Source organism: Lygodium microphyllum, chromosome 9 (assembly GCF_053477565.2).
Source record: "Lygodium microphyllum isolate KBCC chromosome 9, Lygodium_microphyllum_v1.1.10, whole genome shotgun sequence".
In the NCBI taxonomy this organism is placed as follows: Eukaryota; Viridiplantae; Streptophyta; class Polypodiopsida; order Schizaeales; family Lygodiaceae; genus Lygodium; species Lygodium microphyllum.
The window spans coordinates 98,672,453-98,696,888 of NC_141143.1; the positions used below are offsets into that span (position 1 = coordinate 98,672,453).

General features: G+C 40.4%; 1 protein-coding gene across 3 annotated transcripts; it reads right to left on the minus strand.

The window, feature by feature from the left end:
- Positions 1 to 381: 381 nt before the first annotated feature.
- CLS (cardiolipin synthase) lies at positions 382 to 23,448 on the minus strand. Of its 3 annotated transcripts, XM_087684874.1 has the most exons (9): positions 23,342 to 23,448; positions 22,591 to 23,271; positions 5,903 to 5,969; positions 1,618 to 1,692; positions 1,487 to 1,538; positions 1,300 to 1,385; positions 1,138 to 1,212; positions 946 to 1,040; positions 382 to 649 (listed from the first exon to the last, which is right to left on the minus strand). In XM_087684874.1, exons 2-9 carry the CDS (start codon positions 23,160 to 23,162, stop codon positions 556 to 558), a joined length of 1,116 nt encoding a protein of 371 aa, XP_087541000.1. In that variant the 5' UTR covers positions 23,163 to 23,271; positions 23,342 to 23,448; the 3' UTR covers positions 382 to 555. The 3 variants fall into 3 exon arrangements, 2 of the variants coding, with proteins under 2 accessions (XP_087541000.1, XP_087541001.1); XR_015691883.1 differs by lacking the exon at positions 23,342 to 23,448 and having other exon boundaries at positions 946 to 1,030; positions 22,591 to 23,335; XM_087684875.1 differs by lacking the exon at positions 23,342 to 23,448 and having other exon boundaries at positions 5,903 to 5,973; positions 22,591 to 22,783.
- Between the last annotated feature and the right edge of the window lie 988 nt (positions 23,449 to 24,436).

The following is a 24,436-nucleotide window of genomic DNA, read 5'->3' on the forward strand; positions in this document are numbered from 1 at the left end:
TAACATGCACAAATTACATGGTCCATTTCTTATAATATTGCACTTAATTTCCACTGCTGATTGATCTTTTTGGGGCTGGTCAGTGGTAACAGCTTCATTCCATTTGGGTGTCTTTCTTCAAAATACTGTACACATGACATCATCTAATGGAAAGGCCCAGCACAAATGTGTCACATCACTTTTGCTAGATAAAAAGAATGATGTACATTTGCCAAGTGCTACTCCACACAAGTATCTTGAGACCCAGGCCTCTCAAACTAATGTGCAGAAGGTAAACAAAGGACCATAGAACAGCAGAGGCTATTCTTTAGAGATGCAACATAACTCCATAATGAGAACTCTCACCAGGGCCATTAGCCATAAATGAATGAAGCTTGGTAGTAAAATTTAAATGTTACGAATGCCTGAGCTGATCAATTGGATGAACCCGTGAAGTTCTGTGTTGCAAAACTGGTTTTCTTGTTAAATGCCAAGGATGTGTTTACATGGATAAATGCCAGTTGCACCCATTTCAACCAGAGAGTAGCCACTTCAATCCTCTATAATCAAGACCCCTTACTTAGAGACCACTGAACTCTTTACGGTTTTTGGGAAGAGCTTCAAGCCATAAGCAACCCATGATAAGCATGTTGTGAAAGCCACACACCAACTGCAAAAATTAGTACCATTCAGTCTGTAGATATGTTTTCCTCGAAAACACACTTCTATTATTTAGCATGCAGGCAGCAGGCATGCAACATAAGATCATCTGGTCTGCATCACCAAGATAAAAACCTCTTGTTGGACATTATTGCATTTAGTATGCAAATATTCAATCGAACCTACATTTGCAGCACAACTTTTGATATACAAATGCCAGAGAGCAGTTGATATCAGCAGTGCAACCTAATCTATGTAGTATCATACCTTTAAAACTCCACAGTAGATTAAAGATGGTCGAATTACCTCAGGTTTGGGACAAGTGAATATGCATCTTCGAGACCAAAAGCTGGCTGCACAAGAGCTATTCCAACTAGAGCTAGCTGCAGAACTGTGTTAACCTGTTTTAAATCATTAAAAAGAAAAAAGCCATGCTTTTATCATCAAGTCCTAAATTGAAAAATCCCTGCTCACTATAAGAGAAGGTAATCATTCCACCTTGCTTACAAACAGCGGCTTAACTTTCTGCAGTTCCCCTTCTGCAATGTTGAAAAAATATTTCATACTCCTCCACTGTCTCAAAAACACACCACAAGGTTTCCACTATCATCTTTTCTCCAGAAATTGAGCTGGAAAAGACTCTCGCACCTACCAACATACCTCCCAGTTCAAACTGTGAGCTCGAAAGACCAAACTCCCACCAACAAGAGCTGCATCTCTAGCAATTACCAAAGCAACCAGAGCAGCTGCCAAAATCACGAAGCACTGAATTTAATATGCTAAAAACTATGATGTATTGTAAGCATGTACATGCTTGTGCCAAAAGTGAAACATCAGAACCACTTACGGTGCAAATAGCCTGCATGGACCATGGACACTGCAACACAGCCTATCAAAACCTATTAAGACAGAGAGGTACATCATCTGCACAAAACCTTAGTAAGTAAACCGGAACCTGAGTAAACTCGAGAATGTCACCTTATCAGCAAGAGGATCCAGGTAGGTGCCGACAACTGAATCTATGTTTTTCTTTCTGGCTATAAATCCATCGAGCTGCGTTTATAAGCAATAAAGTTAGCATCAAATCACTCTCTTTTATTCGTAATGAGTAATTGTATTAATTACTTTGAACATAAATACAAGAAAACTATATGTATGACAAAGAGACTGGAGAGACTGCAGCATGCCAAGAACCCGAATCAGCCCGAGCTCACATTCTGTATGGTGCTAAACTGCCAATGGGACCCCTCTTTTTTTTTCATACCGAGTAATTGTATTAGTTACATGAGAAATACAAGAGTCATGGCAGAAAGAAGAAGCTGCTGTATGCCAAACAACTAAATCCTCCCTAGAGAGAAGGCCAGCATGCTGGATAAGGTTCAACTGCCAATGGAGAGGAGACCCCCCCCCAACAAAAACACATGCATATCACCCGAAGACCACAAGGCATTGGCACCCAGAAGTCGCATGCATGGAGAGAGGCAAGAGGTACTCCACAACCTGGAGTAACATCGACAGAATCAAAGATTAGCCACACACAAAAAAGGCATGGAAGCACTTGAGATATTTGTAAAAGGGAGACCAAGACATCAAAAACATGAAAGAAGCCACGAAAGTTCTATGTAATGAGGTGATGCAACAAATGAGAGAAGAAATGTGCATAGCATGCATGCAGGCAAATAGGAGGTGTATGATGATACACAAGCACAATTCACCTTAAGGAAAGCAGACACTAATATGTGCCTTGAAAAGAGGAACATGGTAATTGAAGAATTGAGAAATAAAGAGAAAAGGGGAAATCAGGGGGTGACCATGTCCAAGAAGGTGAGGTGATAACTGAAATGGAGGTCTCGATGCTGTTTCTCAATCCATCCTAGCTAGAGATAACCTTCTCAGCTCCCAAATGGATTCTCAGCCCCTTTACTCAGCTCAGAAAAGCTGCATCAAGCTTACACAGGAAGAATAGATGAAAATGATAATTTCACTTTCCTGACTGACATGCGAAAATCCCTCTTTCATTTTTTGATATTTATACATACTTGGGCTGTAAAGACTTTCAAATGGCCTACCCAAACATCAATTTTGAAATGGCAGCCCAAACTTCGGTCCCAACTTAAATTTTAATGTTTAAAGCATGAAATTCAAGGTTCATGTGCCACATCAACAATATCGCATCATCAAGTGCAGCAACACATCATCACGTTGGAACATGATCATATTTACAATCAAATGAAACATCTTGGAATGATCTTTCAAAGCATGTGATTTTTATCCCTAAATTTCCATATGGAAAACACTTCCCTAGTTTCACTCATGTCTACACTCTCCACTTCTAATCTTTGGTAACCCAATATTCCAAGGTCTTGCCCATGTCCTACACTGCTACTAATGAAATGTCCATGAAGCCCATCATGTCTAGAGTTACTTAGAAGTGAACTCACATATTGGTGACAATTTATAGTTATGATACTGTTTCATCAGGAAAGAATTAAGTCGCTTACAAATCAAATACCCAAGACTCAAGTAAGGGGGATACAACAGTATAGCAGATTTCCTTAGCAAAATACCCAAGACAAATGAATTGAGTTTTTTTCTCAATTCGTTAGTGATTTACTTGAATCATTAAGAGCAAATGTTAGATTGACCCTACATAGTCAAAATATGGGAGACCATTCAACACAAGATCCAAATGTATGGGCCTCCCAGAAGAAAGAAACATTAAGGGATGTTCAAGAGGGATTCAAGTGAAAAAATTTGCCATAAATGTTGGCCATTTACTCTACAAGTGCAGATTGTGTCCCAAAAGATCCAAGAATTGTGACACCAGATATCTACAAGTGTGATGATAGTTCTAGTGTGAGACACCCAAGAGTTAAAAGGCCAATACTCTTGTTAAGGGGTGGTCTTAATGGTTGAAAATATATAACGATGTCCTGGACTATGCCACCATATGTAATAAATGCCACTTCAATGAAGCTAGAAGGCTTCAGATGGAATGACCTCTCCATCCATTAGAAATTCCTATAAAAAATCAAAGAGGATCTCCATGGATTTAGTTTTGGATTACTTAGGACAGAGAGCATATGACTCTACATGGGTAATTGTGAATAGAACCAAGATGGCTAGTTTTATTCCAACCTCATCTAATGTTAAACTCCAAATCGTAGTGAACCTTTACGAATTGTACAGCCTTATCACAAATATAGTTTCAAATCGGAATAGTTTGGAGGGCTGTGGCACCAGATATCCTAGGAGTCAGATGATAGTTCTGGTGCGAGACACCCGGGAATCGACAGACTTACAGTCTTGTTAAGGGGCAGCCTTTTTGGTCTAAAATATGTGATGACCTCCTGGACTATGCAGCCATAAACAATAAATGCCACTTCAATAAGGCTAGAAGGCTTCAGAGAGAAGATCTAATCCATTAGAAATTCCTATGAAAAAGTCAGAGAGCATCTCCACGGATTTTGGCATGATTCTACATGGGTAATTGTGAACAAGTTAACGAAGATGGCTAGGTTTATTTCAACCTCATCTTATGTTAAAACTCAAAAAACTAGTTAGATTATTCATAGTGAACCTATAACAATCATATGGCCTTCCCACAATCATGATTGAAGATCTAGATAGTCTGCAAAATTGTGTTTAGGAGGCTTGATACTAAGCTAAGCACAAGTACAACAGATCATCTGCAAACAAACGGATAAACAGAAAGGGTTACCAAATCCTAGAGGATACTATGAGCATATGTAAGCGGACAGTAAACTTATTGGGAAGACTACTTACTTGTAGTACAATTTGCATGTAACAGTTCCAAGTACTCTTCCATTCGATAAAGTCCATTCATGCTATATATTGGTTTCAACCTAGAACTGCTTATGCAGTAGAGCTGTCAAAGGACGGGTTCAAGCAGCCAATGGTTTTTTTGAGGATACAAACAAAATGTTAACACTTAAGCAAAGTAACATTAGGAAGGAACAAGATAGAGCCAAAGTTTATGTTGACCCATCAAGAAGACCCCTTGTTCAAAGGAAGGAAAGCAAGTCTACCTTAGGGTGCCTGAGCATCTGGAAACTATGAAAATGAGACAATGTCCAAAACCACCATCTAGGTTTTAAGGTCTTTTCAAAATACTTAAGAAGATAGGAAAGGAAGCTTACAAACTCCACTTAATGTGCCATAAGGAAAGACATATCCAATATTTCATGTAAGCAAGCTTAAAGGAAACCTGGGTGATATAGATATAGGCTCATCTCACAGGATGAGATAGTGAAACTGTTTGATAAACAATCACTTCCACATGAGCTCGAGTTAATTTTAGGTGTTCATAATGGGCAAATAAGGAATCCTATTTATAATGAGTACCTAATACAGTGAAGGATTGTTACAGGAGAGTTCCAACATAAGAGCATGTAAGCACAATTCAAAAACCAATTTCCCAATTTAGAGTTGGACCTTTCCAATTCTGTTTCCAAGGACGAGAACATTTCTTCCTGTAGAGAAATGTCACGTTGATTAATGTGATAACACGGGAAGACATAATTAAGAGTTATGACCGTCTGAGTATTATAGAATATACACATAAGAAGCTAAGAGGGCACGACTAATTATTCACACATAAGATGATGAGACGCACATAAAACAATAAACACCCAATCTCTGAGTGCACGTGCTAAATTTGCAACCTCTTTCTTAGTGCCACTAGACAATGTCTTTGGAACTAACAAACCAACTTCTTTTTTCCCTTCAACAAGTCGATGCTCAAATCGTCCACCCTACCATCACAAACAGGAAAATTGCAAAAAACACATTTTTGTGCAGATTTTGTCTTCAATTGTCAAAATCTAAGTAGAAATTAAGTTTAAGCAAATCAAATCTTGATATATTTCCACAAAATGTATGACGATATGTTTACATGACATTCTACACAAATAAATTCTTTTTTCAAGAAAGATATTGCACTTATCTGTTCTTCCTGATAACACATGTAAAAGTCTGAACATCTCCCTCTCTCTTTCTTGTTTCTTCGAGAAATCAGCAAAAACAAGAATTGGATTGCTAAAGGTAACACAAGACCTGGATCTTGGCCATAACTTTTATTGCCAATTCTTTATTTGAGAATGATTATAATGTATATCACCTTGAATCGTAAAATCAGGAATAAATCAAATCAGTGTACAGACACAATGCACAATAATTGACACCGTAAAGCAGACACTACTACTACAAAGAGAGTGAAATCTATGGAGACAGCTATGCGCACCCAATCACTGATGCCAGCTAATATCAATCCCATAAGAGCTGGCTGTGGTAGACCTTCTATGATCAGCCTATCTTCCAAAAAACCAAAAAGTAAAAAGATTAGGGAGCTTGCCAGACTATAAATAAAGTTCCACAATGCAGCTTGAATCCAAAAACCATTATCATGCCTAAAGCAGCAAGACAAATATACTCACTCCCAAAATATTTTAAGGCATATTAAAAAAATTTAGTAATCAGTGGCACTAAGATATCACAATTGCTACCAAACATCAGTCTTTCAACCGTGACTAGAGAAATACTCTTATATCAGGCAGTGAAGCATATCCTCATGATCCTGCTCCTACCATACTTAGTAAAGATATTTCATCATCAATCAACCTGCTCAGGCCTCCATTTGCACCTAGGAGTTGCCTAGACATGAACATCTACATCATACAGAGAAGATATCAAGAAGAAAGATAATCTGCATTATCTCACTATCTCATCCTTAAATTGCAAGAACAACAACTCACTACCTTATCCTTCATTGCAAATTACAGCCTCTTTAACTTTATTTGGACATCCCTAGTAGTGTAGACAATCACAAGTAAGAAATCCATGCAGTGGTAAGTAAGTGAATAAAGATTGATACAAGTGGTTAAAGTGCATTGCACAATGTATACACAAACACAAATTGTTTTGCAATATTTTCCTAAGATTTGTTTTCCACCATTCCAATGGCTTGTTTGAATGCCAAATAGCAATACCATTCTGATCCACCGCAAATGGGGTAAAATGTGCAAGACATTCCGTGCCAAGAAAAAACACAGCTAGGAATGTTACTTTTGATTTTCCAAGCCTTGTTATTTCTGATAAACCGACCCTTTAGCCTATCCATTTCATTAAGTTGAAACTTGAGGGATAGGCTTGATAAGGATGCCACAAAGTTCAGATATTTGCCCCCATGGATCTATGATGCATGTCAAGCGCATACTTTATATTGGGTGCATGTAAGCAATGTACATCATCAACTACCTCATGGAGTATCTTATGTCCAGATTATACAAATATATGAGTCTTCACATGCTCTTAAATTTCTAGTAGTTTATCAGTATAATTTCCACACACATTGGAGTTGCACTCTAAAGGTGGTCTGCCTATCCCCCTCAAATGGGTTGCAACAGGATACCCATGATTCTACATGACCATTGGCCATGATACATGACTTTCTTCTACATCACAACATACCAATAATAAACCACCAATGAGAAGCCTTGGAAGAAAACATTACCTTTGTACGAATTACTTTCCATACCTGGCACATCCAATCGAGTAGCTCATTCATGTGCTTAGGGGTTGTCACATGTTGCCAAGGAACCCAAATTACCTATAATGGCTGCCCTATTTTCTCCACTTAATAAATGAAATTGACTCTACCAACTCTTTATATACATTTGATTCTAAGGTACAACAGCAAAAAAAAATCTAATCATGCTATTATCACCCCTTGTGCTACCTTGAGACAAACACGCAATGGCCACCCCCAAGATTTCCCAAACCTATCCTTGGAAGCAACAAGGCACATCCAATAAACTTGTAAGGTCGCATCCACTCCAATGGATAGCCCAAAATCCATGCAGCCATAACCCCAAAATATAACAATACCTTGTGAACCCGAATGAGTTAAGACCTTCCCTGCACAACTAATAAGAACACACTTCTTCGGGTTCTACTCTATTTTAGGTTCAAATAGAAGGCTTGAGAAACTTGCTTGCTTTCTAGGGTAAGCCCAAAATGAAGAAAAATCGACTCATGAGAATGGATTCGATTTCAAAAACCTGAGGCTAACCCAAATAATCCCTAGATTGCCAAGGCGCTTACTTCGTATAATTCTATTGCTAGAAAGAGGATTCCACGGCAATCCGTTTGACTATACACACGATTTCGTTCTATCATGATGACATTGTAGCACTAACATGGCATGCTGACGTGGCACTGCAGCTTGGAGATGTAGCATCAGATTTATCTGATTTGGAAAATGACTTTCCAATTTTTGAACTACAAGAAATTTAATTGTCAATTTTTAAAATTTATGAAGTTCAAGCTGCATTTGAGTTTTTAAAGGTATGTCTTCAATATCTTCATTTACATTTTTTATGCTTTTACTAGCAAAGAAAAAGCTCATTCTGCAAATTGGGCGAAACACAATTTATTTAAATCAATCATGGTGACCACTTCTCTCATGGCTGCTTGTTGTGTGTTGGGCTGAGGTGGATTTGCAGTCATGTGACTGACCTTGCAAACATGTGGTTGTCACACATAACATGACAATGGCTGGTTCCATTCTCTCTAATGTGAGTAGGGTGGTAGGAGATTGGTTGTCCACACTGCTGGCTGAACTGATTCAGACTACTGATTTTGCACATCTTATTTGTGTTTCAATGCTGTTGTGCAGCAATTGATGATTTGTAACGTGCCTGCCTAGCGGCTGTCCACGCACGTTTTTAGCGGTCCGTCGAGAGAATCTAAGCGACGCTACCCAGCACTCCCATGGAATGTTACGGGCTTTGTCACCTAGGGTTTCTCGAGTTTGCCTCGCGACGGAACGTTCGCGACCGAACCCACTGGGATTGACCTAAGATTTGGGTCCCTAGTGGTCAAGGTCTCCTGACGGCATTCTGGTGTCGGGTCTTGGATATCCTACTTTACATAGAGATACCCAAGCCGAAGCAGATCCATGCCGCACTTGGTTCAGAGAGAATGGGAAACGAGAGAGATGCGTCGTTCAACCTCTCTACCTATAGGGCATAGTCCTGTTCCGGTCCCCTAAAACGGCATGAATCGGGGTTCTAACCTAACAATTTCTAAGGGTCGAACATCGGTAAAACCTTGTAAGAAGCCTCCCAGTTCTTTGGGACCACCCTGCCGTAAGGCAAACCCGTCGGGGGTTCCGCCCACCCGCTTCCCTCAATAGGCGTTCTTTAGTTATTTAATTAGGTCCTACCACAATTACGTGTGACATTTAAAGTTTGCTTCCTTAACTAAGCCTTTTAGGGAACAACGTTCGTTCGCGTAATTTATAGCATAGACATGAATGCAGAGCAAGCAATCCTTTTGACGAACAAGTTCACAAGCTCCTTAACTTATCTTCAAGTTAATCTTTGTCCCCTGCCCATACAAGAGAAATTATATGTCCCTTTTGCCCTGCAGAAGTAACTGGTCCAAATCACATGGCACCAAAATTTCCATCCTTTATCTAGAATAGAATCTTCCAACGCCACAAACATTAGGGCCACGGAGGTCTTTAAGTCCATTCCGAACTTGGCAAGGGGTGTCCAGAGCCTGACCCGCAAGCTGCCTAGAAGTGAAACATTATTCCCATGGTTGGCCTTTTCACCACTCGACCTTCAGCTCGTGAATCAAGCAGTGCCCTTTTCGGATGTTGGGAATAAAGGCATCGTGCCTTTTAAATGTGTTCGAGTGTAAACACACCCTTAGCACTTGTACTTACACATATATATCTATCTAAAAACCTAAAGGTATACTCTCGTCATTGTACCTAAAAACGTGTTCATTCTCTACTCTGCTCTCTCTCACTCTCTCTGTCTCTCACTGCGCGTAGCAACACTCTCTGTGAAACTTAGTGCAGAGGACAGCCCTACATCTGAAGATGAGAAAGCTGAAATGGCCAAGATACTATATGCTTCAGCTGTTGGCAGTTTGATGTATGCTATGGTTGCTACACGTCTTGACACTGCCTTTGCAGTGGGAGTGGTTAGCAGATATATGGCAACCCCTGGCAAGAAGCATTGGGATGCAGTGAAAGGTATTATGAGATACCTCAAAGGCACAAAGGAGTTGTGCTTCTGCTTTGGAAAGCAGAAGGCATTTGTTGTTGGCTTTACAGATGCAGACTATGTTGGTCATGCGGATTGCAAAAAGTCCACTTTTGGACATGTGTTTACTTTCACAGGAGGAGCAGCCTCTTGGATCTCCAGGCTACAAAAGTGTGTTGCATTGTCTACTACAGAGGCAAAGTATATTGCTGCAACTGAGGTATGCAAGGAGGCTTTATGGCTTTCACGTCTGGTGGGAGAGCTTGGCATCACAGAGTTACCTGTTCTCCATTGTGATAGTCAGAGTGTTATCATGCTAGTACGGAATCCTATCTTTCATGCAAAGACAAAGCACATACAGGTGAAGTACCACTTCATTAGAGATATACTTGACAGCAAAAGCATTGAGCTTGTCAAAGTGCATAGAGATGATAACCCTGTAGACCTTCTCACGAAGGGTCTTCCAGCAAAGCGGTTTGCTCATTGCCGACAGATGATGGGAGTTGGATAGATATATGTATTTCAGCTTTGTACATACCTAGAATTAGCTGATTCTTTTCTCCTCTTAAGGCACATTGCCTTTAGGTGGGAGGTTGTTGGGAATAAAGGCCTCGAGCCTTTTAAATGTGCTCGGGTGTGAACACACCCTTAGCACTTGTACTTACACACATATATCTATCTAAAAACCTAAAGGTATACTCTCATCATTGTACCTAAAAGCGTGTTCACTCTCTACTCTGCTCTCTCTCACTCTCTCTGTCTCTCACTGCGCGTAGCGACAGTCTGTCTCGATCTCCATGCCTAACCGGTCCCTACATCGGGTTGATCCGTGGTGTGATCATTGGAGGTGATTCACCCGTGCAAAGAATATTTCCTTAATTAATTCATTTAATAATCAAGCACAGTTAAGGCAGTCAGCCTTAATATCATCTTCCAAGAAAACATTCCTTTATCCCCATGGCAATTTGTCATCACAAACCCTCGCCATGAATTTACCATTAATCACAAGCACTTGGAATAATCATCCAAACGACAATCCAACAATCGGTTCAATGTAAAAGCATTTAGGATGTTGTTTGATCAACCAACAAAACCAATTGCATTTTTCCAAACAATTCAAGAATAGACACGATAACATTTTCATTTGCATGTTCGCTCTTCCCCTTGGGATCTAAGAGCGAGTTTTGCTTAACGCTCCCTTCTTTTGCCTAGGGGGCATGTCAAGGCTTCATACAAGCATTACCTTGTAAGATACGATCAAGCCAGTACTAGAGGATAATTATCCTTATTTTTTGATTGACATCCAAACTATTGAACTTAGGTTCAAATTTCAACATCTACCAAAAGTTTACCTAGTCTCCCAGATTAAAGTTTTGTACGAAGCTTAGATGAGTCAATCTAAGTTTCTAATTGACCGTTCATATCTTGATCCAAATCTATCTAAGTCTCTAAGTAACTTTCTAGAATTTCTTGTCTCCTGATTTCATGACGGAAATCGTTATGCAATCCTCTTGCCCAACAAGAGTAACTCTATCGGAGATTAGATAAATACGAAGAATTCTAACTTGCGCAATAGTGGACATCCATTTCCTATAGATAATTGCATGTTTTCCTATGAAAATGATTGGAGGTCGTCATCTTGAGGACCTTTCTAATTTATCATGAAGCTAAAAACCAATGTTCTTATGGAAATTGATCATAGATAATATTTTGATTATCTTGATAGCAATTTTACAACTATCGTTTAGGGTTTATTGTGCCACTTGAGGATGCTTACGATAATCTAGGTGTAATAACCCCTTTTAACTTAGATTAACCTATCCATCCCATCGAGTACACATGATTCTAATTAATCACAGCCAAGTATAAATTTTGCATCGCTAATTACACTTAGGTGTAGATGAGTTTATCATACATGGATGAGTGCAATTTTCTTTTTCATAATTTTAACTCTTGCACTTGAATATGCATCCTATAATTATAAAGATGGAATTTACCCCTTTCAATGACCTATTCTCATGCAGCAAAGTATAGGACCTAATGTATCTCATGTGGAAATCAAAGCAAGAATCTAACAATTTGGAAATGTATTACTTATATCCAGTACCATAGTTGTATTAACAGTGTTACCCTCGTCCGAAGCTTCGTTGTTGGTTGTGGGATTGGCACCCGCAAGCGATATTCTTCGCTTGCGGGCCATTCTCGATCTTCTTCTCTTTTAGGTGCAACCCTTGCAGGAACTTCAGTAGCCTTTTGCTCAAATAGAGGGGGCAAACGGGGGGGATAAGCTCGTGGGGAAGAGGCAAAGGGAAGGTGCATGTGGTCTCCCTCTAAGGAGGGAAAAAAAAGGGAAACCTTCTAGATCCTTCTCTCTCTCTCTCTCTCTCTCTCTCTCTCTCTCTCTCTCTCTCTCTCAGCATGCCGAGACATCCTCCTCTCTTGCAATGGGGGGAAGGGAGGAGGTTTTATAATGGAGAAGGTGAGGGAGGTGGTATGGGGCGGTGGTGGTGTCTCACCCCACCCACTGCCTGTCGGCATATGGATGACAGCGGGGGAGTCTTCAACCCCCCCAGGTGGCTTGTGGTCTAGACGAGATGGCCAAGGGGGTGGTAGGTCACGTGGCCTCCCCCCCTCATCATCTTCATCATCCTCATCATCTTCATTATCTTCTCTTCTCCCCCTCTACCCCCTGTTCGGCATCGATAGGGAAGAGGAGATTAAAAATTTTACCTTCTTTAAAAGCAATTGAACTTATTAACAAAAAAAATTTATCCCCACCTTAACATAAAATGTTAAATGGCCTATAGAGTGGATTCATGCGTAGGAAGAAAAAAGAGTACTTTCCTCTTGATTCTGGGGTGCATACGCGGAGGGGAAGATGAAGACACAATTGATCTTAAGTGCAGAGATAATATACCTTCATGTTTGTTTGAGTCCAATTGCAAACTAGTAAAGACGTGTGGAACCGTAGCGGGGGTGACAATTAATGTTTAATATCGGAGACACTACATGATTGCCCCTGCAGGGTGTAGGTGCAAGTGCATGTTGTTGGTATTGAAGGATTCCACATTAATTGATGGTTTTGATGACTTTGTAAAGAATAAAGAATCTAGAAGTAATCTTGCTCCACTTATGTTGTGCTTTCTAATGTGATCAAGCCATGATTTGAAAGACAGAATTAAGTTCTTCTACCCTTTAATTATCAAGGCCCATTTCATTGGTTCCATTGCTAGGATCTCATCAACTTTCTCAAGGAGGTAGCTCACATTGGTCGGGTGCGAATTGGACAACAACATGTTAGAGGATGTGGATTACCTTGATGCACCACCACAAGAACCACCCACAAATAAAAAAGAAGAGCAACCACTCGCTTTTGAGTAACAAGAACACGATGATGTGACAAAGTCAATGGAAGCTATATTTGAGACTCATGTAGATAGTGTTTTGGATGTGCTTGTAGACTTGTTCAAAGGGGAAAGGTTTCCTACAACATTCAAGACTTCAGCTGAATGCAACAAGAAGAAGAGAACTCAAAGATAAAATCCTAATAGGCCTTCTATTTATCTAGCAATTAAGGTTCTCTGAGTTTTAAAAACATGAAATTAATTAATATATAAGTTAGTGCACACATGAACTCATTTAATTGGAGAGAATCGAAATAAAGGATAAGAAATGAAACTATAATATTGATTCAATAATTCTTGAAAAAAGTTAATAAAAAGCTTGACATGATAGGGCTGTCTTACATCATTCGTCACTTGCTAGTTGCTAATCGTGGAGTTTCCTTTGCTGGTCAAGTTGAATCTAGTCAAGGCAATGCTGTCATGGACCAATTATGGCTGTTCCAAGATTGGGCGGAGCTGTCCAATGCTAAGCGATGTTGTCTAGATCTGGGCGATGATTATCTCAAGCTAGACAAAGGCTGATCTGACCAAGGCAAAGCTGTCCCAAGCTCCTACATGTCCTTTCATAGGAGCTTTTAACATTTGTCCCACTTTCACAAATAAAATGGTTTTCCACAATTTTTTTATAAGTAGTTCTTATAGAGTTAATTAGGCTGAAATGTATGATCATTTTCTCTTGATTGAGGCCTTCAATTCTACTTGCCAAACATCCCCTGTCAAATCCAAAATAGTGCCCAAGATAAGAGAGAGTAAAACACCATCCACATTTACCCCAAAAAGACCAAGGCATCAAGCCAAGGATGTCACAATGGACTTCCCCAACGCCTACTACGATCATATAGACAATGAATATTTACTTTTGGGTTGCCCACATTGATGGACTTTTTGATTTTCTTTTCAAGTTAAGGCAAAATGCATACTAGGATCCCTCGTAAAGAACAATCGTATAACAAGGGTGCCAATGTAGAAGTACGGAGAGGTAAAGGGGTAGGATGAGGCTAGCTACCCCATTTTGTATGGTGCTTCTCAAAATCTTTGGTGAGCTATGGATGTTCCGCTTGAAGAGGCAAAAGGCAATCGTACTCCAAAATGATTTTCATTTGGAGGAATGCCTACAATAATATGTTTCATCCAAACCAAACACCTAACATGATACACACAATACAAATACAAAGGGTAATGCACGAGCAACATGCACATGCCGCAAATTGCCACTTGGATAGTGCCCTTATACGGGAATCGTTCACTTGCCCAAGCAATAAAAGAGTAAATACTGGCAAACAATTGGATTCGATGTCAAAGGCGAAATGTTAGAGATTTGGTCACCTCCAAGATGGGCATAGGTATGTATAAGGCAATTTAGGGAAGATTATGAAGTTGTACCTTGTTTAGGAGCAGGTCAGGCAGCAATTTTACAATTGCCAACAATTTGGGTAAGATTCCAAGTAGGTCAAGCAAGCTGGATAGGGCAGACATAATTGCCACATGTTGAGCTAAAAATGCATTAGCTTTACTAAAATAGCCCCAAAATGTGCTGAGTTAATGAAGAAACCTTGTTTATTTAAAAGAAATGTGTTTCTAGAGAGTGTCTGTGTCCCATAAGCACAAACCCACTTGGGAGGGCCCAAACTTTCTATAAATAAGTATGCTGCCATCCATTCAACCTTCAATCTCGTTTTTGCAGGTTTCAGGTGTTTTTAGGTCACTGCCCACACCCCTCTCGTGTGAAGGACATCACAGTCTCAGCTGTCCCTTGCTATCATCTATAGTTTGGCTCCTATTTCCACCCCTCCACCTCCCATTTGCTACTGTTTCCAGCCAGGTGACTGCTGCTGACCACCTGCACAGCTGTCGTACAGCCTTCCACGTCAGCATGCTACTACGTTTGCAGGCCCCAGCTGCCGCCAGCACAGTTTTCTCTCCCCTGACTGCTGTCACTACAGTTTTCTCTCTCCTGTTTGCTATCACCATCATTTTCTCTCTCCTCATAGCTGCGTTTGACAATTTTCTCTCTGCTCAGCCTGTCGCAGCAGATTTTCTCTCCACTGCCTAGATTTGTTGTTTTCTCTCTCCTGCAGCCTGCGTTTTTAGTCTCTCTCTCTCTCCTCACCTGCATTTTTAAACTCTCTCACTACATTGTTGTTTGCATCAGATCTAGCCTTCCTTGGCTGCGTTTGCTGGTGTTCGACATCCAAAGGCTGCCTTGCTCCGATTCGGAATCCGTTCGGAGTACAACACTCTCCAACTCATTACCCCTGCCCTGATCCTTGAGATGCAGGAGTTCGAGGTTCAGTATTCATTCACTACATAGTGTGTTTACTGCAGGAGCATTGTATATTCAGTAGTCATATCATTTCATTTATTCACTGTGTTCATTGTCTCTGAGTCACCCTAACCCTAATTGTGTTCTTTTATCAATCTGTGCTTTGTCGTACGATTGTTATTTGTGTTTCTATGTTAGGGTATTTCTTTACACCACATGGCAGGCTGCACTTTTTGGAACAATTTTTCATATTTTTATTATTTTATTTTCATTCAGCATGTTTATGTGTAGTCAACAAACCTGATCGTGCTATTATTTTATGCCTATTTAGGGAGGCTTGCCCTCTGATCATAGTCACTTCATTTTCGAGTAAGTTGAGAGATCTCTCCAACTGGTTATACTCACACAGCCCATTGAACATATCTACCTTGAGTTTTTGGCATTCATTCTCTACGAACTTCAGCATTCAACTGTCTCTTTCTCTCTCTCTCTTCTCCATGTTCGCTTCTTTCTTTTAGTCCAAACACATACTTCTCATTCGCCTGCACTCTAACATGGTAACAAAGCAACATTGAAGGGCTGATCCATTGTAGGCAAAACTAAGGAGCAGCATTCAAGGCGAGTGGAAGGGTTGCACATCAACACAAGCCAAAGCAAGCAGAGACACATGGGAAAGGAAGTGATTTTGCTATTTTTGTGCTCTAGTGCAAGTTCACGATGATTCACACAACCATGTCTTCAAGAATTAACATGGCCAAGCTATTATGGACTGCAAGATCCCGATGTTACTAGTTCTTTCATAGGATGAAAAGATAGATGGAGAGAACTACAGCATTTGGCGAGTGATGATGCTTGCCGTCTTGGAATCTTATGATTTAATAGAGCTTGTGACCAAGGCCATTGACCGTCCAACGACCAATGATCTTTCCAAACTCTCTTCTTCGGAGAAAGCAACGTTGGCGAAGGTACAAGCCCACCAAGCCAAGTTCAATGCTGACATTCGCTCATTCTTATTTCTCTCTTGCACACCAACTATGACTGCTCACACTGAGTATCTGGCCAATGCTCGAGAGATAAGGCGAGACTTCGATCAACTCCAACTCTAATTAGATGTTGGTAGGACTCCTTTTGAGACATATTTTGGACTAAAATCAAATGTTTCTTTTTTCAAGGAATTCAAGTATGATGCATATGTTCACATCCCAAAGAAGCAAAGGGATAAGTTCAAGCCCACTTTCAAAAGATAAATATTCATTGGCTATAGTTCTCATTCATAAAAGTACAAGATTTATGATCGCATCTCACGGAATTTCTATACAAGCCAAGATGTGTACTTTGTTGAGTTTCCAATTACAAGGGGGGTCAGGAGCACTGTATTCTCGAAGATCTAGGTGATAGTTGGGCACTTCAGCCAGTGCTTGTGGAACCTATGTAACCGGCCTGTTCACTGGGAAGGGTGGTAGTGTACAACCAAAATACATAAATGCTTTCACCCAATTTACAGTCGTCCACTTTACCTGAACTTAAAGACACAGAACCAAGAAGACATACAGGAAGCTAGAATGCTTCTTTTGTGACATAGACACCCTGTTGGCCCCTAAGTTAGGCGCCCCTTGCGGTATTTCTTTATTTTTACAAAGAGAGAGAGTACAATGGGCTGTCTTTCACCTATTCCGGGTGAAATTTGGCAGTATAACAGTACAATTACTGACCCAAATCAAGTTGACCAGGAGGGGAAACTCTGCCCAAGTCTGAATCTTTTGGTTGGAGTGCAGAATTGACCATTTCAGCCTGCTATATTTACTGGTTCAGACCTGTTCTGAAACCTGTTTACAACTCTTATTGTTCCCTGTACTATTCAGCCCACTGTAATTACTGGTTCTGACCTGTTCTGACACCTGTTTTCAGCTCATATTGTTCCTTGCACTGTCCTGCATCATCTGTGCCAAGTGCCCCTTGATTCTGACATCAATTGGGCTCTGAAATACCCTCTGAACAATCCAGAATCACTTCTGGTTTAGTGTTGTTTCAGGCACTTGCTTGGTGAGGTTACCACCCTCACCTGTCCCTGCTGGGAACTGTTTACAACTCTTACTGTTCCCTGTACTATTCAGCCCATTGTAATTACTGTTTCAGACCTGTTCTGACACCTGTTTTCAGCTCATATTGTTTCCTGCACTGTCCTGCATCATCTGTGCCAAGTGCCCCTTGATTCTGACATCAATTGGGCTCTGAAATACCCTCTGAACAGTCCAGAATCAGTTCTGGTTTAGTGCTGTTTCAGGCACTTGCTTGGTGAGGTTACCACCCTCACCTGTCCCTGCTAGGAACTGCAAACAACTGCTCCTGTTCTTGGAGAAAAGAGGCTCTTGCCTCATGCAAAAACAGCATATTCCACATAGCTGTACCTGAATCAGAAGAAAGGCCCTTGATTCTGCAGCATAACCATACTGTCAGGGAGAGAAAGAGAGAGAGTAGGAAGCAAGCTCAAGCCTCTGTGCATCATAGACAAGGTAGACCAGCTCTCAAGAGCTCTCCATCTGCAACAATCCATCTCCCTTTCACAAAAATTAGTCCCCCCATGCATTAAAACTCGTTTTTGTGCTGCCCTCTCTCTCTCTTTTGGGAATTTATGCCCAAATTGTGACACATGGCATACATGTAACAATTTTCCTCTTTAAACCTTTCGGTCTAAAATTCTCCATCCTTGGTTCAAAATTTGACCTCGGCACAGAGGATTGATCCTCGTGCAAAAACGAAGATAATGACGCGAACAGATTCGGAGGTCCAAAAATAGTAACTCCCTAAATTTTAGGAGTTGCTTCCATTGCATCCCACTAGTCTTCTGACCATCTTTGCAGACTATGGCTACATCCAAATTTGCAATGTAGCTCAACTGAAAGCGAATTTCCACTGATGACCCCACATGGACTAATCTCTTGCAGATTTGTCCATCTTTACTTTGAACTAGTCTCTTCCAGGCTAGTTCTTCAACACACTTGTCCATATACACTTTCACAAGTCTCTTCCAGGCTTGTCAATCTACAGTGCCATCAGTCTCTTCCAGACTTGTACTGGACCTTAACTGTCCAATCTTGACTCACTGAACATTCCTGTCCGTTTCACATATTGGCCATGCAACTCAGGCGTTTAGATTTCAAGAGGGATCCTTCCAAAAAGAAAAAACCAAATAAAATATATAATAAAGAAATCAACAAAAAGGTTGTCACAGTCTTGTGACAACCTATGCCTCCTTGAGGCTCCATCTACAAATGAGGAGATTGTTCTCCACCAAATTTTCCCCTCGTGCATGTTCAAAGACTTTGATAAAGGCAAAGCGAGCAAGGGAGTATTGGCCCCCTCCTCGATGGGCTCATGAGACACTTTACGATGCAAGGATTGAGGGGCTTTTCAAGGAGTAGCAGCCACAAGATGGCCTGCCTGTAATATTTCCAAGCAATAAAATTTAGTTAGTTAGTTCAAAAGTTAGTTAGTCAATTAATAAGTTAGTAAGGTTACTAACTAAAGTAAAAAAATTTAACTAACGTTAATAAATAACTAATATTAAAAATAAATAAATAAATAAATAAAATCGAGAGTCGTAACTCGATATTTTTATGAATTAACAAGGACCATAGCCACCCTTCACAGAAATTACAACATGAACAAGAGAGATGAGCTATATTAATCACTAATGTTAATATGTATAGTAAGGATGGTCTAAAAATATTAGATTTTTGGACAAGACTAGAATATTTTAGATATTATCATTTTATTTTTATTTTTTTAAAGATATAGAGATTTCTAAAACTGGATGTTATTTAAAAGAAAAGACAAGTGATGTGTTGGTTAGTTTTAAGATTTTATAAAAAAGAAAAAAAAAGGGAGAGAGATGAGCGAAATCACGAGCGCCGCGATTGTAGTCTACAAACAGAAAACAGCACTTCAAACAGAGAAAAGGAGGAGGAATGAACTAAGAGCTTTCTAGCCAAGTGTCTTATAGTTTTACCCCCCTTTTGTAGCCAATGAAACCATCAGATTTATGATCTGAGCATCAAATCACTAATCTTTCCAAGATCCCCCTCTACAAAGAGCTCCACTTCTCAGCCACAACCCTTCTTCTCCAATTCACTATAAATAAGAGGCATGGGGGGCAGTTAGGGAGATATAAGGAGACCTCGAGAGGCTGCGAGAGAGAGGTAGAGAAAGAGAGATAGAATGATTCCCCTTTAAGAGGCTACAAGAAGAAGCTTAAGAGAGAGAGAAAGAGAGAGAGGAAGAGAGGAAGAGAATTAGCTCAATTCCCTTGTCTCGATCTTCAACTAAGCCATATTCTCTTACGTTCTCTCATCTCGAATCTATTCCACCTTTCCTATCTCTCGAACCATTCGTGGACGATGGCTTCAAAGCGACAAAGTGAAAAAACCATGGAGACCAACCCAACCGGTCAAGCAACGGGTATTGCCAATGATACAAGAGTGTCCGAGGTTGCCGGAGTTGCCACTACCAACGGAACATCAGATGTGGCTAATGTAAGCACGAGTAAAACGAAATTATTCATTACTAGATTATTATTTTGCTATATAAAATAATTACATAAGATATTAGCTTCCATATTCTTCACTCACGTATTGATAACTCATCTAGAAAATATATTAGTACAAGCATAAACAATTAATCGTTATAAATTGCAACTAGATTAACTGAGATTCTAAGTCATAGAATCATGTTAGAATTAATGGCCAAAGGTTATTGTACATATATCTTTACACGCATTCGATACAGTTATGGTCGAATGCGACAAGGATAAGAGTTGACTAGAGATGGTTATAGAAACTGATTGTCTATTTAAGAGTCCTATAAGTCATCTCGTTGAGTTATTGGTGCAATATATTTCTTTAAGAAATTTCGCTTATGTTGGGTAAGATAGCCCAAACGGGAAATTCATGCCTTGCTTAACATCTTATAAGAGATGTACTAAACACTTTTTTATGGGAAGGAGAATCCTCATTAGAATATAAGGTTACCTTAGGATAAGGTCTACCTTGGCTATGTGAAGCTGCGAATTGCATGATGGGATAATTGTCATTGCATCATTTGATATACATTTAAAAGGACTATTTGTTTTTACTAGAATCTAGATCTCTGATTGAAATTATTGTCAAACAGAATAAAAGGAAGGATAGCGCTAGACTATCCCCAAGCTAGCGGCGAGACTCTACTCCAAGGGGGTCATGATTATCGCTACGAGAGGCTTGGACCGGCTCGGTAGGCGAAAGGTCTGTCAATAGGGATAGTCCCGAACAGTAGGAAATGTAAGTGCCAAAGGGGGCTCTAGCCGTAAATCCTGCATCGTTCCCAGAATCTGACGAGCCCCTTCGTGACCCAAGATGGGATTCTGGAACCCTAAATACTAGTTATAAGGATGGAATCTTGGTGGACAAAATATCCTCATGGAATTCTATGTATCTTTCACTGGGACGGAAAAATGGAAATTGTAATAAGCTTCCAATATAATAAAGACGTTTGCTTTACTCTTCGAATTGTATGCCTGTCAGTGAGATAAGTTATATGAAGGAACCTGTGACTTAATGGACTAATTAAGGAAGCTAGTTGTATATGTTCCAATAAATATGTTGTAGGTAATTAAAAAACTAAAGATGACCCATCATCAAAGGAAAGCGAGTAGACGTAACCCCCGACGGGTCCGTTCAATGGTAGGGTGGTCCCGGTTAGTTGGAAGCTTTTCTAAATCCGCAATAGAAATAGGAAGACGGTAAATTGACCATGGTAAATTGACCAGCTAGTCATTAGGTAGAACCGACTTGCATTGTTTTAGGGGGCCAAAATGGGATTTTGCCTTATGGACAAAAGGGTTGACGTACCGCACTCCCCTCCGTCTCCCATTTCCTTTGAACCAAGTGCAATGGCAAGTCCACTTCAAATCAAGTAATCCTGTAAAAGTGGGACTCAAAATTATTGACACTAGCTAGCTGCTAAGAAACCCATCCGATTTTAGGAACCCAAAACTTCAGGTCGATCCTAATGGGTTTGATCGGAACTCTCCCATTGCGAAGTAGACTCAATAGGGCCTAAGTGACAAACCTTGTGATGTTCCAAGGGAGCATTGGGCGGCATCATTTTCAAAAAACCTACTGATGGACTACTAAAAGGTGTGCCGTAGATTGAGACTAGCGGACACTCACACTACCGATATCTCGAAGAAACCAAGCACACTTCATCGAGTTTGTTTGCACTAATTATGATCTAATGATCCGTGTCATGCCAACTAGGAAGCCAACATGGATAAAGCAAACATTACAATCTAATCATTAGCAAAAGGCCATGAAGGAGGAGTTTTTTACGCTAATTACGGTTTAATGATCCATGCCATGCAAGATAGAAAGCAGACATTGATAAAGGAGGTATTAAAACCTGACCATTGGTAGAAAGCCGTGGAGCAAGAGTTGAAGTCCATTGAGTGGAATAACACTTGGTACCTTGTGCCTCAGCCTACTCATCGAAATGTGATTTTAGTCAATTGAGTCTTTATAACCAAGTATCTCAATGATGGCACACTCCACAAGCACAAGGCACAATTGGTTGCCAAAGGCTTTGCACAGTAGCCAAGTGTTGACTTCCATGATACTTTTGCGCCCACAACGCTTATAGCCACCATTTGAACAGTACTTGCTCTTGCCAACGATAGGAGATGGCCAATTTACCAATTGGATGTAGAGTCCACAACAGTGATTTAAAGAAGGAGACCTACATTGAGAAGCCTCTAATCTAGGATGGTAAGAAAGCCCATTGCTCTTGTCTAGAATAGCACAATGTCCATGATAAAACATACCATGGATCAGTCCTAATATTCATTTTAGTCTAGAATGCCTTTTAGTGTTTAGTAGACATTGATATGACTATCTTTATTTCTTTCTTTCTGTATCTTTGTGATCATTATGCTATCCCAACTGCTAAGGATGGGCTTTCAAGTCATAGACCTGGAACAGAACCTGTAGACTGGCATGCTTTGAAAGCATTGCTAAACTATAGGGCTTTTGCTTCATTGATTTGAAAAAGACCCTGTATATTGGTATGCTTTCACGGCATTGCTAAACTATCTTATCGCATAGATCAAATTTCTAAATAAACAACTCAGTTGTGAAAAAAAATTGTTCGTAGTTTGCAAGACAAGTAGCAGAATTACCAAGCCAGACCCGGGCCCGATAAAAGACGTCCAAAAGAGATGGCATTGGGCCAGTTGAAGACCTCTCTACTACTCCAGCTCTTTTTCTTCTGCTGCGCTAAGTCTTCTCCAGCTTCAGTCTTATTGACATCATGCTGCAGCTGCGGTGCATTGAGCGTTTGAGTGGAAGGTACGTATTGGGCCGAAGGCGACCCATCCACGATCTCTTTGATCAAAGACAACCCCTGGCCTGCCTCTCCCTGACGGACCAACGGCCGAGAAAAGGTATTATGTACTTGCTTGCCTTCCGCCAAGACAACATTCTGAGCGCATGGCTCTAAATCAGCAGGCTGACAGTGGCGTACGGGTGACTGCGACGACCAAGCCGAAGAGGATAGTGCAGAGGCACCTAAGCAAGGCCTCAAAGCCACTCGATCATAGAAGCCGAACTGCAGAGAAGGAAAGAGTCCGGAATGACGGTCGGTTGATTCAAAAGCAGAAAATCGGTGCCTCGACACGCCCCTCTGTAGATCGTGCCTCTTGACAGTTAATGCAAGCAGTAATCCTGCAAGCTTCTTCAACTTGGAAGCCATGAATTTCACTGCCCCATTGATGCTCCAAAACCCTAACCCCCACGCCTTCAAGGAGCTCCTGTATGTAGGTCGCTGCAGCAGATTGGAGGCAGTTGTTGACGAGTGGAATCTACAAAGGACACACCACAGTTTGTAAGTTTGAGCAGGTCAAAGACGTCCCTCGTGCAAGGAAACTTTACCTGCAGTCGGTGTTGCAATAGTCAATATCATCAATGCACAGATGGCTTTGATGGCTTAACTAATAACAAGATCTTATTATGGTCAACAAAGCACCTCCTTATGTGGGCTATTAGAGTGTACCTTCTAAGTAGAGCATCGACCTTCTAAGTAGAGACGATGCAGTGTATTGTGCGTCGATGGATTCTATAGGTCTTAAAACCTTTAAACCTATCATCGTCACTTTATTCGTTATTCTTTTTGTGGCAATAGAATGAGGGAAAGCAGGTCACTCATTGTGACTCGTGGAGTTCCCACATATTGGTCTCTCTCTTCTTGCTTAAACCTCTGTAACTCTTGCTCTCTTTTTGCTTCTACTTGTGCTTTCGCCTTTCGGTCCACCTTTTAATGTTTGAGTCCTAGAATGCACATATTCGACCCTTGGGAAGCAAATACCCAACATTGATGGTAAAATTCTTCTCTTGATTGAGATCATCACATGAAAGGAAGAAGCCCTATATCGAATTCACATCTTGTGCATGGATTGGTGAGGGATCTCTCCTTGTAACCACGTTCCACACCTTTTCATAAGACTCATCTTACTCAAACTTTCCTTGTGGAGATTCTAGTAGATCAACCTTCAACATTATAAATGAGAGAAACTCAAACTCATGCATTTTACTTAGAGCGCCAACTAGAACATTGTATTAAACCCTTGTGATAGCATAGCATGCAATCAAACTCTTGAGGGAATTTAGCCATCTAGACTTCGAGCTTCTTAGTATTAGCATCCTTTAATGTAGCACTAAAATTTATCTTCCCATTCTTATTAAGTGTAAACACAAGTGGAACCTTTGAACTTATAGATGCATATGCATGAGTTTTCCTATCTGACACAAACCTCAAATGAAACCTCGAACCTTCTGAAAGTCATCTATGCCATCAAGTTTGAGAAGCATTTCTCTATATTTGGAGGTGTACAAGGTTAATATCATACCCTCCATCCAACACTTATCCCAAGCAATCCAATTATGGTTCTTTTCATTCTCAAAGAGAAATTCCCTTTCGAACATTTCATCAAAATTTACCTAAGTTACCAAATGAGTAGGATATCAAGA